Here is a 15,496-nt window from a genome sequence, read left to right as displayed (position 1 = left end):
TCAAAGGAACATTGGTTGGTCCTAGTAGTAAATACAACACAAAGCAAAGCAAAATCACATTCCAATCAGACATTAGTAAGCCCCATCTTTTGAGTTTCCTTCATAGTATGTATAACTCCATAAAACTCAGCAATCAGAGCAATTTGAACTTCAAGAAACACAGAGAAAGCTTCAATAAATTTTCCCATACTCCCACGGAAAATACTTCCACAAGTAGCAAGACCAGGATATTCCTAACAACCCCATCAATGTTAATTTTAACCAGTTTGGTGAAGGAAACTCCTATCTAACAAAAAGAGGACGAGAAACTTTAACAGTACGAGTATTAATACAAAAAAACTTGATCACGTTGAAATCCAACATATAATTTTTCATTAAAATTTTAGACGAATTTTCCACTAGACGAGTTAAATCTTTAATAACTGAAATAACTTTAAAAACCTCAATTTTATCCTGTAAACAAGCATAATTACTGATACGTCATATCATTAAAATTAAAAAAATTATCACAATATCTTATTATTAATATAAAATTCCAACTAATCATAAAATATATGATATTAATTGAATGTAACTACAAAGTGCATTGAACCAAATTAAATTAATGATGTGCATTTATAATTTAGTCTTTAATGCAAACCAAACTTTAACAGTTTTATGGGATTCTTTTTTTCTGTGAATTATGTTAATTCCAAACCATTTGTTCTATCTCTTCTCTACTTTTTTCCTAGCTAATTCAAACATTTACATGATAAACAAGAAAATATTGTTGGAATATAGAAAAAAAAATTCCAGTGCAAAAATAAGTGTATACTTTCTCTCCACATCAATACACATTTACCTTCACGGCATATTCACAACTCGTGCTAAGTACTGCAGTTTTGACTATTTGTATAGTTTAATAATTTGAGAAAATTATATTAATCATTTATAAAATAACTGTTGAAATGGACGTCTCATCATCTAAAAATGAATGCAAATAAATTATTTATAAGATTAAATTAAATTTAAATTTAAATCTGTAATATAATATTATAATTATTTAAAATTTATTTTAGTTATACTTATTAAATTAATATGGTCTCATACACGAAATAATAATATTGATCGATGTAAAAAAGAAAAATTAAATTTTTTAAAATCTTATAAATTAATTTTATGAAACTAAAATAGATTAAATGAGATTTAAAGTGTATTTTTTATTAAATTATATGTTTATATTTTATTTTTACTTTTATATGAATTTATTCACTTATTTATAAATATTATATTAAATATTTATAAATATTATATTAAATATTTATAAATATCACATTAAATATTTGAAAAGAATTGATAATTTTGATGAAAAGGCTGTAAGGTTGGAAAACGTGAAATTAATGTCTGCAGTCCTGCAAAATCTAGGTTGGTGTGAATAGCTTTTGATGTCTAAAAATGAGAAAATAATTAATTTATTATTGATAAAGATGATTGCTCCTTCTGAAAGAATGAAAATGAAGGAGGAAAAAGTAAACATACCACATCTGTATACAACTGAGCATTGATTTGCTTCACCGGTGAGACCGAGTAGCGTGCCAAAATTCGACGCAATGAATACAAGACAGAATCAGAGTCAGACTACTCAGAATTCACTTCAGAAAAGATAATTCAGCTATCAAACAAGTCTTATGAGAGGTTGCAACACGTATTCTATTGTATTGTATTGAATTAAGAAAATGGACAGAAACAAACACCGTATTTTAATATATTATTTTTTATTAATTAAAATTATTAAAGTTTGTATTTTGATCTCATAAGTTTGATAAGTATAATTGATACAAATATTAAAAATGTGGTTAATTAGTCAAATATTAATAAATTTTGAAGAAAAAAAAATTAAGTTTGATGAAAAACACGCCAACCAGTATGTACAAAATTTGGTGGAATTTATAGTATTTTTTTTTTATAAGAAGGCGTATTATTATAAAATATGATGGACACCTATATGTATCTGGCTAAACTGCGCAACCACCAAAGGGGAAATACTAACTTACGCACATGGTGTCCCGTGGTAGGAGCAATTTAAAAAAGACGATTAATAAATAAATAAAAAAGTAGATTTAACTCGCATGAAAAAGAAGAAAACGTAAAATCACTAAAATCATCGATATCCCCTCTTCTTGAAAATAGAGGAGAAAGAAGAAAGCACAAGAAGAGAGAAGAAGGAAAGAAGCATGGTTTCTACGAGACGGAGTGGATCTCTCTCTGCCAACAACTCCAAACGATCTTCCTCATCGGAAAGCAAACCTCCTTCGCCGAAGCGTCAAAAGGTTCGTCTTCTTCTTCTTCTTCCCTTTTTCTTTCCCTTCTTATCTTCGATTCACTTTATTCCGGACGCTTCGGTTTCGGAGATTTCCGGCATCGAAGCCGTTACTTAGCGTAGATATCTGCGATTGAGGCGTTGCAATTTCTTCCAATTTTTTTAGGTCGACAATGGCGGTTCGTCGGAGAAGCCGGTGTCGACACCGGCGGAGAATTCAAAGGATTTACGTACTCCGGAGCCCGTGCCTGATCCCGGGGAATGTGGCTCTGCCGACGTTCAGATCGCCGGAGCGGGTTCCGCCGATGTAGTGAGCTCCGGCAAGGTTGATGCTACGCCGGCTGTGCCCGTCACGGCACCGATTGCTGATGCTGCATGTTAGTATTCTGAATCTTTTTGGTTTTTTTGTTAGTTTCTTAATCGCTGCTTGTGTTGTGAATTGATTCAATCATTTTTTTACATTTCTTTCCGTCGTTTTACTGTAAAGGCCCGTCCTTCTCTTCGTGGAGTGTATATCAGAAACAGATTCCGAATATCGAGGGAGGACCGTGGTGTAGGTTCTTGTCTCAGTCTGCACAGGTAAATTCGTGTTCAAACGAGTGAAGTGATTCATAAAAGTTTCGAATGTAGTAGTCACTGTTCACGCTTTTTGAGTGTTGACTCCATGTGAAGCATGTGGCGTTTTTGTTTAGTTCTAATCTTTTTGACTTGGAATTTGTGTTACTGCTGCAGAATCCTAATGTTGCTGTTTGCATACCCAATTTCACGATTGGTTCTAATAGAAGTTGCAACTTTGCACTGAAAGATCAAACTATAAGTGGAAATTTATGCAAGATCAAGCACACGCAGGTACATTTGAAGACTATATAAGTTTACTCCATGAAGCTTTGGATCATTGATTAGACTCTGTGTATGGCTAGGCTCTCTTTTGTGCTCAAAAGTATGCACATGTTAGTGGATCATTGTACCCTGTTTCTTCTACGCAAAGTTTTCTTATACAGTAATCTCTATAAATACTTTTTGAGCTTTGATTGCTTTTTCTGCTCTTTTATTATTTTTAGTTATTTGAGGTGAATATGATAGGATATGTAATTGTTTCTGAATATGATCAGCGTGATGGGAGTGCTGTAGCTGTGCTAGAAAGTACGGGTAGCAAAGGATCTGTGCTAGTAAATGGGACGCATGTGAAGAAGAATACCAACTGTGTGCTTAACTCGGGTGATGAAGTGGTGTTTGGTGTTCTTGGAAATCATTCTTATGTATCCTCTTCATTTGTTCAGTTGAATGGGTTTTATTCTCAATGAGAAGTATCTAGAATACCAATTATCAATTGTTTCTTTTTTGTCTAGATGTTTTATTTTTTAACTTACAATTATATAGGTGATTTTTCTTAATTAATCTTCAACTTAGATTTTTCAGCAACTAAATACTGAGGTTGCAATTAGGGGTGCAGAAGTTTCTAGTGGTGTTGGGAAATTTCTGCCGCTTGAAAGGAAAAGTGGAGACCCTTCAGCTGTGGCCGGGGCCTCTATTTTGGCTTCTCTTTCCATCAAACAGGACCTTACAAGATGGAAATCTCCAACTCATACCTCTAGTAAACCTCACCAGGGTTCTGATGTCTCGAGTCATCCTGTCCTTCATGATAGTACAGAAATTGAGCTTGACGGCTCAGAGTCAACTCCAAATGTGCATACTGATAAAGCAGCAGATGCTCAAACAAATGAGAAGAATTCAACAATGGATTGCAATCCGGATGCTGGTGCAGAGGCAGGCAATGTAAAACTCTCTGGGGTGAATGATTTCCTAAGGCCTTTCTTCAGGATCTTAACTCGACCTAGTTGTAAACTGAAATTGAGCAAAAGTATCTGTAAACAGGTATTGGAAGAAAAAAATGGGACGCTGGACATGCAGGCAGCATCAACTTTGGGTACATCTGTGCGCTGTGCAGTGTTTAAAGAAGATGTTCACGCTGCTATTCTGGATGGAAAAGAAATAGACGTTTCTTTTGACAACTTCCCTTACTATTTAAGGTATACTTTCTTCTGTTTTGTATCTATAGTCATGTTAGTTAAGAATTCCTAAAGATACGTTTCTTGTGCCAAGCTTTTTTCTAAATATTTATCCTAGGTGTTCAGGCACTAATTTATTATTTGCTTTCACTTTTCATGTTTTTGTTTTCTTGTAATATCTATATATTTAGAATGTAAAGGATATAACATTTGACATTTAATTTAAATTTGTTTGCTGAGGTTCATTTGATTTTTAAAAAATTTAAATGTTATTTAGACTATGTTTAATTTTTGTAACTTGATTGAGTCCTTCAACTTGATTTACTCTTTTATTTGACGGATTATTAATTTATACTGTATTTATGTTTGTATTCATGTCTTTTTGTAGTGAGAGCACAAAAAATGTCTTGGTGGCTGCTTGCTTTATGCACCTAAGGCATAAAGAGCATGAAAAATTTACTTCAGATCTTACAACCATAAACCCTCGTATTCTACTCTCAGGACCTGCAGGTGTGTGAATATTATATTACTTCTCTCCATCTTTTTCTGAAAGTATTTGTTCCCTTAATAGCCAAATTTTGCTGGTTACAGGGTCAGAAATATATCAGGAGATGTTGGCAAAGGCACTTGCAAAATACTTTGGAGCTAAGCTGCTCATATTTGATAGTCATTTGCTTTTGGGTGTAAGATAAGGCTTTCTTTTTGGGCCGGGTTCTTGATTTTTTTTTTTGCTGAAAACTCTGACAAGAAACTTCACTTCCTGTGTTATCATAGGGTTTATCTTCCAAGGAAGCCGAGCTACTCAAAGATGGACTAAATGTTGAAAAATCCTTCAGCAGCACTAAACAAAGTCCTACAGCAACAAAAGTGGCTGGGAGCATGGATCCACCTGCTACTGAAACAGAGACACCTAGCTCTTCAAATGCACCTTCATTGGGCTTTGACTCTCAACCTAAGTTGGAAACTGATAACATGCCATCCGCCTCTGGGACAGCCAAAAGTTGTTTGTTCAAATTAGGTGTGTACTCTTCTAAATTTATTCTGCTTTGGTTTGGTTTTACATGAAGCATAGCTTTTGGTGCGACATTCATGTCACACACACACACATATATAAAATGTGTATACTCAGTCAAAATGTTATCTTTTTTTCCGGCTTCATTATGGTTGGGACATGGCCATTTAATAAATGAAACCGCACAGTGGTTCAGTCAGTTTTTAACTCTTAAGCAAATTTTAATAATAAAAAAGGAAATAAGATGTGTGCTTTTGTCATATACATTAACCCATTTGCTCTGACCTTTTAATTTCATTTTAATACATACATACATATGACATTTATCAAGATTACTATCAATATTGAAACCTATATGTATTTATGATGTTATGAATTTAAATTATAAGTATATGTACTGTCATATGTCTCAGTATGTGCTTTGTACCGTCATCTTAAGCTAGTTGTATTTTCGATATATTATCAATGCAGGTGATAGGGTGAAATTTAGCTGTTCATCTTCTTGTGGCGTATATCAAACATCTCCAAGGTATGGATTTGTAGAAAACTTAACTGAATTGATTTGTTTCATTGGTATTTTGTATTCTATTTTGCATGTTAGTTGAACTATTGAGCCCATGCTACCCATGAATACTTATACTGTCAAAAGTAGTGTAATAAAAGGACCTTTATATGCCCAATCAAATTGTAACTAATGTGCTAGTTTTTATATGTTATCATTATAATTTTTATTGGTGATTTCATATATAGGGGACCGTCTAATGGAGGTAGGGGGAAGGTTGTCTTACTATTTGATGATAATCCCTTGTCTAAAATTGGTGTGAGATTTGATAAGCCCATACCCGATGGAGTTGATCTTGGCGGTGCGTGTGAGGGAGGTCAAGGATTTTTCTGCAATGGTAATGTGCCACTCTGATACAACTTTTATATCTTTAGAAATTATATATTGTATTTTGATCCATATATTATATAATGTTGAATAATACTAATTTTATGTTTCCAGTCACTGATCTTCGCTTGGAAAGTAGTGCTGTAGAAGAACTGGACAAATTACTTATTCATTCGTTGTTTGAGGTTGGCATTTACCCTGCCTTGTAGTCTAACAATGTCCTTAAATAATTTTGGTTTCAATCTTGCAATTACCGATATATATATTCAATTTTTTTCCAGGTTGTTTTTAGTGAGAGTAGAAGTGCACCATTCATTTTGTTCATGAAAGATGCTGAGAAGTCTATTGTAGGAAACGGAGATTCATATGCATTTAAAAGTAAGCTTGAAAATCTTCCAGACAATGTGGTCGTAATAGGTTCTCACACTCAAAATGACAGTCGTAAGGAGAAGGTATTATGTTTTCTGTTTAAACTAATCTGTAAACAATAAGAACCTATAATGCAATATATTTAAGTCTCTTCTTTTAATGTATGTGAATAGCTCTGTACCAACCTTTTGATTTTGAGCCCTAGGCTTCTTTTGGATAAACTTGTCTATTATACACCTTAGCTTTTGAAGAAGTTAGTTGAAAATAATTTTATGTTAAGTGTTGGAACTTGGATTAAATAGTCTTTAACATAATTTATTGTAAAGGTGTTGTGTGCTTTGTGTTGCACCTAGTTCCTAGATGAAACTTTTCAGTTTCTCTTTTCTTCCCCCTCATACATTGTATTTGATGTATCTAAAGCTCATATAAATGAGATCCTAAGAGAGGGAAATAATACACTCTCTAAATTTCTAATTCTTATGTATTATTCTCAAGTTGGCATCAGAGTGTGTCGATCATGCTTTGCTGGTCTTTGTCTTCTTCGGCATTGTTTTTGACGGCGCTGCCGCCATTTGTCGTTGTTTGCCGTCACAAATTTCTTTGGTGACCATCGGATTTAGAGTGTCTCTCCGGGCGACAATCAACCCCACTGGTCCCTTAAACAGAGCTTGCTCCATGCCCTACCATGCCCGCATTTTCCATTCGTTGCTGCCTCGTGCGTGCTGTCCACGCACTGTCTTCCTCTCATAGGAGTGGCGTCGCGCCTCCTTGTCATTGTTCTGACCATCGATTCTTCTTTTTCTGTGTGGTTGAAACCTAGGGTTTTCTCTCTGTTGGTCTTTATTTTTCTTTCTCTGTTGGCCCCTTCAGACCCCGCAACAATGTCTTTTGACTCTACTGTCTTCGTCTTTGGAACTCTTGCCATTACTTCTAAAAAACTAAATGGAAAAAATTATCTCTCTTGGTTTGCCTCAGCTGAACTGTGGTTCCTTGGCCAAGGTTTCCATGATTGTTTAGGAGAGAGGAGTTCAGTTCCTTCGGATCAAATTCAACTGTGGAAGAAAACTGATTTTCAGCTTTGTCTTATACTTTGGCAATCAGTGGAACCCAATATTTTGAGCACTCCGAGGTCAATCAAAACATGTAATTCCTTTTGGACCATGGCCTAAAATATTTTTGCGAATGATAACCAATGCCTTTACAATTTGGCTAATCAATTGGTTTCTCTCGAGCAATCTAATAATGACATGAGGTCTATTATTGCTGAAGCTCAATCAGCAGTTGATGAATTGAAGATGTTCCTGGAAGTTGACTCATTTGAAGAGAAAAAAAAGAAGTTGGATAAGTTTTATATGGTTATGATCCTCCTGCAATGAATTCAAATTTTGATCATGTTAGAGATTAAATTTTAACTGGTCTAGAAGTTCATGTAATGAATTCAGATTTTGATCATGTTAGGGATTAAATTTTAACTGGTCAAGAAGTTCCTTTTATGGAAAACTTGACAACAAATGACTCCTTCGTCTTCTTATGATTTTTGCACGTGGAACTAGAGGAGGCATGGTGGTAAAGGACATTATCAATGCACATATTGGAAAAGAATAGGCCACACCCAGGAGAATTATTACTCTCTACATGGTTTTTCTGATAAGACAACCAATATTTCCAAATGTGAAGGTTCTGAGTCAAAGTTATCCAATGAACAGTATTAGGAATATCTAAGGTTGAAATCTAACCGCCAAGCCTAATAATCTACAACTCCCAATTTGTCAATAACTTGCATTTCAGAATCTGTTGAAAGTCAAAATCCATGGATAATTGTCTTTAGGTGCATGTGATCATATTTTTGGTAATATCTCTTTGTTCACTTCTCTCTCCTTTCCTAAACCACCTCATTTTATAACACTAGCAAACGAATCTAAAGTAGCCTCTCAAGGAATTGGTCAAGTATAATTGTCCAGTTACCTTTGAAGCCAACTCTTTTGTTATATAGGAACAATGTACGAGTTGGATGATTGACGAAGGATATCTTGTGTTGCATCTACATCTCCTAAACTGCTGCATGAATGCTTAGGACATCCTCATTTGACAAAATTAAAGAAGATGGTTCCTGAACTTAGTATACTCCAAACTTTGGAATGTGAATCATGTCAATTATGAATATCAGGTCTTCTTTTCCTAAACATTCTGAATCTAGACGTGACTATGCTTTTTCTATCATCCATTCTGACATTTAGAGGCCAAGCTATGTGTGATCTTTTGGTACTTTCATTGATGAATTTTCTCTATGTACTTGGATTTATCTAATGAAAGATCATTTTGGACTTTTGTCTATTTTTATGTCTTAATGAAATCACAAATCAGTTTGGAGAAGTAATCAAAATCTTGTGGAACAATAATGCCAAAGAATACTTTTCCTTTGATCTATCTAAACTCTTAAGCTCACAATGGTTTGCACCAGTCCATTTGCCCTCATCAAACACCTCAACCTAATAAAATTGACTTGTAAGGTTAGGTTTGTGTCCACTTAAATTGTATTATTTAGTCATATCTTTAGTCGATGTGTATGATCTCCAACAGGAATCATTGAGGCTCTAGGTATTTGTTTAAAAGTCTGAAAATATAGGGACTTACATGCTATAACCTTTTTTTAACATGAAAAGTCTATAGTAGTCAATTCTAAATACTGCAGTGTAGAGCAGCTGACCTGAAAAATGCTACTGTAGGTAGTTTGGAAGACCACTATTATGAAGTTTTAAGATGCATATTTCATAATTTATAATTCACACACTGAAAAATAAAATAAAATGGTCAAATTAAAGACATGTAATTAGTGATATAAAGTCAGGATTTGAAGCTTAATAAGTATGTCATATCAGCAACGGTGATGGGCATGATGGAAGATGGCCGTTGAGCAAGCCTAGAGATGAAACGAAAGAACTAATTTTAGGGACAGGGAATATCTAGGCTGTACTTGTTGGCTATAAATAGTATTGGATTCACTGGAAAGTGGCTATGGGCACAAGAGATGACTTGAAACTAAGGAACAGAACGAGACTGCAGAAGTCAGCAGAAGGTAGAAACTGTCATCACATGTTTGAAAATACTGGGAGAATATGGAAGAATTCTAAAGAAGGGTGGGGGGTGGAGGTACCCAGCGAGGTGTTTATGGCTCCAGCCATGAAGCATTAGAAGCGTTGAAACTCAGCAGTCTAATACAATGTACCTGGAAATCCTTGTGATATAATTGATTGATGGCATTGTTGAAAGTAGTTGTTGTTGTTGTTGGTATAATTAGTCTCCAAAAAACCATTTTTTAGTAGTTGTTGGCTTGGCTTTCTCTATCCCTTTGCTTTGTATTAAGATACAATCTGGATTATGTATATATTTGATTTATTGAATTTACTTCCTTCACTGGTTTAAATTCATAAGTGATTATTTAATTGATATATAACTTTTTTCCCCTGCAGTCACATCCTGGTGGTTTGCTTTTTACAAAATTTGGTAGCAATCAGACTGCCCTTCTGGACTTGGCTTTCCCTGTAATGACTAATATCCTTTTTTCACTTCTATTACTTCTATTTTGGAGGAGAGAAACAGGAATTGCTGACCTATGTTTGTACTTTTGTGTATTACGCTTTTTACCCACGACCTTAATAATACTATTTTTGAGCTTTCTGAGTGAAATAATTGTTGTGCTCTTCAATTTTTTTAGGATAGTTTTGGACGATTGCATGACAGAGGGAAGGAAGTTCCAAAACCAAATAGAACTTTGACTAAGCTCTTTCCAAATAAAATTATAATTCACATGCCTCAGGTATATACAGTGGATTGTTTGTCATGAATTTTATTCTCCTTATACAATATTCATAATATATTTTCTGGTATAGGATGAGGCTCTTCTAGCATCTTGGAAGCAGCAACTGGATCGAGATGTTGAAACTCTCAAAATCAAAGGAAATTTACATCACTTGCGTGCAGTGAGTGCCTTGTGTGTTGCTTGTAAATTTAATTTATTCAGCATAATTGAAAGGTTTTCATATCATCACATCTGCATATTTTGTGTAAAAAATAAAGTTGGAAGCAACACTTCTTCATCCTATTATTTCACTGTGGTACTAAATAATTCAAAGTAGGATTTATATATGAATGGATGGGATACCAGTTGAACATCCAGTACAAGTTATGTTTGCCCTTGGAAGTTTGTCTCCCTTGCATGTATGACAATCACCACTTTTTAAGGTTTAGAAGACGAGCTCTTGTATCAGTTGTGGAAGGATGTTTCGCTGGTCTGGAATTCTATTTTTTCTAAGGGTTTTTACCTTGTCTCTATCATCTCTCTAGCTTTGCCTAGTTTGGCCATTAAAGTTTTAGTTCGTGGTTGGTATTTTACTTTGAATTTTCATTTTTGTATGAATTTTAGAAACTGAGAAGTTAGTCAGAATCTACTATGGCCTTTATTTGATTATGTAATTTCTTACTTGTGCATATATAGGAAAATTTAGATACATCTGATTTATTTGGTCTGTTTTAATGGATGTCCTCCAATAACTGCTATAATTTTCTGAGGTTCATTTTATATGAATTCAGATTTAGTTGAAAGTCAAGTACCTTCTGTAAATTTTTTTGTTTGAATAAGGGTGCATAATGGGGTTACTTGACACAGATGTTGAACCGAGTCATAAATTCATAATGTTAATTATTGTTGTTCAGAGTTGCTGTTCTGATGTTTTAAATTTTCAGTAATCATAGTCTAGCTCATTTTATTTATAGGTTTTGGGACGATGTGGAATGGAATGTGAAGGACTTGATACCTTATGCATTAAGGATCAGACACTTACAAATGAAAGTATGTTCTAAGCATTCAGTTATTTTGGATTTGTCTAGAAGCTCTCTCCTATATCATGTTTGCCACATTGCAGATGCAGAGAAGATAATTGGTTGGGCTTTAAGTCACCACCTCATGCAGAATTCAGAAGCTAAGCCTGATTCGAAGCTTGTATTATCATGTGATAGGTAATTGCTAGTTTACACTGCTTGTGATTTGATATATTATATTTAGTTAATTGTATTTTACAATTTTTATATGGTATTCCTCCAGCATTCAGTATGGAATTGGGATCTTGCAGTCCGTCCAGAATGAGTCCAAGAGCCTGAAGAAGTCTCTTAAGGTGATTGTTTGTGATGTTGATGTCATTCCAGCTTTGCCCTTTAGTATTTACAAGTTACTCTGTTGGTAGAGCTCGTAAACACTGTATCTTAGAATCAAGTTGCTTGTTCAGGATGTAGTAACAGAAAATGAATTTGAAAAGAGGCTTTTGGCTGACGTTATTCCACCTAGTGACATTGATGTTACCTTCGATGATATTGGAGCTCTTGAAAAAGTCAAGGATACATTGAAGGAGTTGGTGATGCTTCCTTTACAGAGGCCTGAGCTTTTTTGCAAGGGGCAATTAACCAAGGTTCATTTCCTTTAAAGATTGAAATTTGTTTTATTGTTTAAAAGGTTTTACGTTTGTTCTCTTTACTTTGGTTGACTACCTGTGTTGATTTGATTGATTGATTTTGTGATGTTTTAATTTGCATTAATCTTTTAGTGTTCTTCCTCTGTCCCCACTCCAAAAGTGAAGAAAACGAAGGAAGTGAAATCGGTTGCCATGTATTAATTATGTTTGATTGTCATACTTGACATCTAGGGTTTGCCACATTAAGATCTTATATTGACCTCTGCATTCTGCAGGATATGCAACTCATTTGTTTATTGAAAAATTCCATTAAGTGTGAAAAGCTAAAGGCAACTGTTATAGTTTTTTTGGAGAAAAATTGGAGCGTTATTTTCCATAATCGATAAATATTTCTTTTTGGCATTACAACAATTAAATAAATCATATAATTTTGATGATCATCCAACTGACTATCAAAATATATCCATTCTGCTATCTCAGCTCTGAATTACCTTTTGTGCAGCCATGCAAAGGTATCCTATTATTTGGACCTCCTGGAACAGGTAAAACAATGCTTGCAAAGGCAATTGCTACTGAAGCTGGTGCAAACTTCATCAACATTTCTATGTCAAGTATTACATCTAAGGTTAAATTTGTACCCCTCTTAGTGTATTTTGATCTCACCTTTATCAGTTTGTTGTGCATATCAACTTACATTCTTGATTTTTGTTTCGCTTTAGTGGTTTGGTGAGGGTGAGAAATATGTGAAAGCTGTTTTCTCTCTGGCGAGTAAAATTTCTCCTAGTGTTATATTTGTTGATGAGGTAAGCCTTTTAACTAAAGTGTGTTATTTTTTTATTGATTCATTGGATATAACTTTTCTATCCTTGTTTCAGGTTGACAGCATGTTGGGTCGAAGGGAAAACCCAGGGGAGCATGAGGCCATGCGAAAGATGAAGAATGAATTCATGGTAAATTGGGATGGCTTACGTACCAAGGAAACAGAGAGAGTTCTTGTGCTGGCAGCCACTAACAGGCCTTTTGACCTAGATGAAGCTGTTATAAGGAGGATGCCAAGAAGGTGAATACCTTGTTTAATTGTGCTTCTACTCCCTTTTCCATTGTTTTGTTAACTTGAGGGGAGACCTAGCATATTATATATATTTTTTAAAATATTTGTTTTCTGCAGATTGATGGTAAATTTGCCAGATGCTCCCAATAGAGCAAAAATATTGAAAGTCATACTGGCCCAAGAAGAATTGTCTCCTGATGTTGATTTGGATGCAGTTGCTACTATGACAGATGGATATTCCGGAAGTGATCTTAAGGTTGCTGGTGTTATTTTTCTTGTTACCCTATTTAGAAATTAATTGATAACTACCTAAACATTTTGGGAAAAGAACCAAATATTTAAATATACATCAAACATCCCATACTACCTACTTGATGTTGGACTTAGACACTCCACGATACCCAAATAATCATTAATGTTTCAACTTTTAGTCAATATCTGATTCTTGCTCTTGTACTGCAGAATTTATGTGTTACTGCAGCACAACGGCCTATTAAAGAGATATTAGAAAAAGAAAAAAAGGTACGACTCTTCTATATGCTAGTGTTATTATGCTTGGTATCTATGGGTTGAATGCATGAATCATTCCGTAAAGTCTACATGCTATTTGTATGTGGTATTTAAAATTATGACCTTAGTTGAGACAGTGCAATGATAGACCTGGATAGTTTTTTATTTCTTGATGATCTTGGATTTTGAACACATTCCCTGATTAAGTTGTTCGTCAGTGCTTTTTAATGAAAGAGAATTATAGTATCCTTACAAAATATGTGTTTATGTTTAAAAGGAACTTATGCTTACTTATTTTGTTTTGATGTATGGCAGGAACGTGTTTCTGCTCTAGCAGAAGGTCAACCAGCTCCAGCGTTGCGTAGCAGTGGGGACATCAGATCATTAAACATGGAAGACTTCAAATATGCTCATCAACAGGTATGAAATGAAATTCCATTAATAGCCCTCTACCGACCTTTGAGTTGTCCCGTCTTTCACTTTTAGTAATACAATACTTTGTACATTTTATGGACGCAGGTTTGCGCAAGTGTTTCTTCTGAATCAGTAAATATGACTGAGCTTTTACAATGGAATGAACTATATGGAGAAGGGGGTTCAAGAGTAAAGAAAGCACTGAGCTATTTCATGTGAGTTTTTCTTTAGCTGGCATGTTTTTCCCCAGTGCTGCCTAGCTCTCCTGAAGCCTGCATTTATAGTTTGCCAATTTTTATGGCTTCCCAGGGGTTTGCTGTTGAGCCATTTCGTTTGTAAAATGAAATATAAAATTTTATTAAAAAAGTAATTTTAGTACATTTGGGATGATGGGTTTTGGAAGTAGGGAAGAAGCCGTCCAGAATTTTGGTCTGTTGCGCTACTTTTGTTTTGTTCCTCATCCCAATGCAAAGGAACATCTTTTTATTTTTATTTTTTAAAGTTATAAAAGTTCTACTAGATGAAATAGTCAGGTTGTCATGTGCATAATAAGCATTTAGATCCTGTCTCTATCTGTTTTATTACTTTTATGTACATAACAGACGTGTTAGATCCTCTTTTATTCATTCTTGCTGGATGCTAGCTATTGAAGATTTTTATTTGGATTCTGCAATGTTCAGGATACCTCTTTTTACTAGTTTTTATTGTTTTTTAAATAAGTTTTTACTTTCAAGTCGGATCAAACCAGTTATTATTAGTACCACTTCCAAACAATCAAATCAATACTAATTTAACTTTTGGATTAAAATAATAACTTAAATATTGCTTCCGTTTTTGTTTCTTTTTCATATATATATATATATTTTTTTTTATGTTGCCAAGTGCTTTAATTTTATTTTATCATCTAAACTCTCGTATGTAAGTTTAAGAAATTAATGATGTGTAAACTAACAATTGTGAAAAAATAGTGTATTTTAAATAAAATAATTAGGTAGTAAAAACTAAACTTGTATAAAACCTAAACTGCTTTTACGTATCATTAATATAATTTTTAAAATTCATATAAAATGTATTGTAAGTGGAAATAAAAATTTGAAAAATAGCACATGATTGTAATGTAACCTATTCAGCTTAGTTTTAATGGATTTAGTTAAGTTCATTTTGATAGACTATTTTTAAGATTTAATCAAATAATTCAATTAAATATAATTGCTCTGCATATAATTTTATCATAAATTCAAATTGATTCAACTTGCGAACGCCTTTACTTTTTATTGAATGCTTTATAAATTATTTTATAAATGAACTATCACGCCAAGATTTTTAAGTGCCCGGAATGTTGATGTCGACCGTTGGAGATTTTGATCACTAATGTTAGTTACAGGAGTACTCGGAAAATTTACTTGTGGGGTGCAATTTTAATCGCTTATCACTGAAATATGTAATTTTTTTACTACAAAAATTGGATAAGTAGTGAC

At 34.0% G+C, this 15,496-nt stretch overlaps 1 protein-coding gene across 4 annotated transcripts; it reads left to right on the top strand.

Annotated features, from left to right (window-relative positions):
- The first annotated feature begins 2,095 nt into the window (after nucleotides 1-2,095).
- LOC137807962 (uncharacterized) lies at nucleotides 2,096-14,691 on the top strand. Of its 4 annotated transcripts, none has more exons than XM_068608840.2 (28): nucleotides 2,096-2,309; nucleotides 2,466-2,676; nucleotides 2,787-2,878; nucleotides 3,032-3,148; nucleotides 3,412-3,558; nucleotides 3,710-4,090; nucleotides 4,175-4,329; nucleotides 4,697-4,818; nucleotides 4,900-4,991; nucleotides 5,083-5,326; nucleotides 5,792-5,849; nucleotides 6,071-6,219; nucleotides 6,324-6,394; nucleotides 6,491-6,661; nucleotides 10,049-10,120; nucleotides 10,294-10,395; nucleotides 10,469-10,558; nucleotides 11,352-11,427; nucleotides 11,501-11,594; nucleotides 11,680-11,749; nucleotides 11,861-12,040; nucleotides 12,546-12,668; nucleotides 12,763-12,846; nucleotides 12,919-13,103; nucleotides 13,212-13,350; nucleotides 13,557-13,616; nucleotides 13,920-14,024; nucleotides 14,124-14,691. In XM_068608840.2, exons 1-28 carry the CDS (start codon nucleotides 2,214-2,216, stop codon nucleotides 14,235-14,237), a joined length of 3,600 nt encoding a protein of 1,199 aa, XP_068464941.1. In that variant the 5' UTR covers nucleotides 2,096-2,213; the 3' UTR covers nucleotides 14,238-14,691. The 4 variants fall into 4 exon arrangements, with proteins under 4 accessions (XP_068464941.1, XP_068464940.1, XP_090155726.1 ...); XM_068608841.2 differs by having other exon boundaries at nucleotides 2,112-2,309; nucleotides 3,710-4,075; XM_068608839.2 differs by having other exon boundaries at nucleotides 2,103-2,309; nucleotides 3,710-4,329.
- The last annotated feature ends 805 nt before the right edge of the window (nucleotides 14,692-15,496 follow it).

The sequence above is a fragment of the Phaseolus vulgaris genome, chromosome 3 (assembly GCF_051622355.1).
Source record: "Phaseolus vulgaris cultivar YP4 chromosome 3, ASM5162235v1, whole genome shotgun sequence".
NCBI classification, from domain to species: domain Eukaryota; kingdom Viridiplantae; phylum Streptophyta; class Magnoliopsida; order Fabales; family Fabaceae; genus Phaseolus; species Phaseolus vulgaris.
Note: the sequence above shows the minus strand (reverse complement) of the source record. Positions and strands in the feature narration are given on the sequence as shown.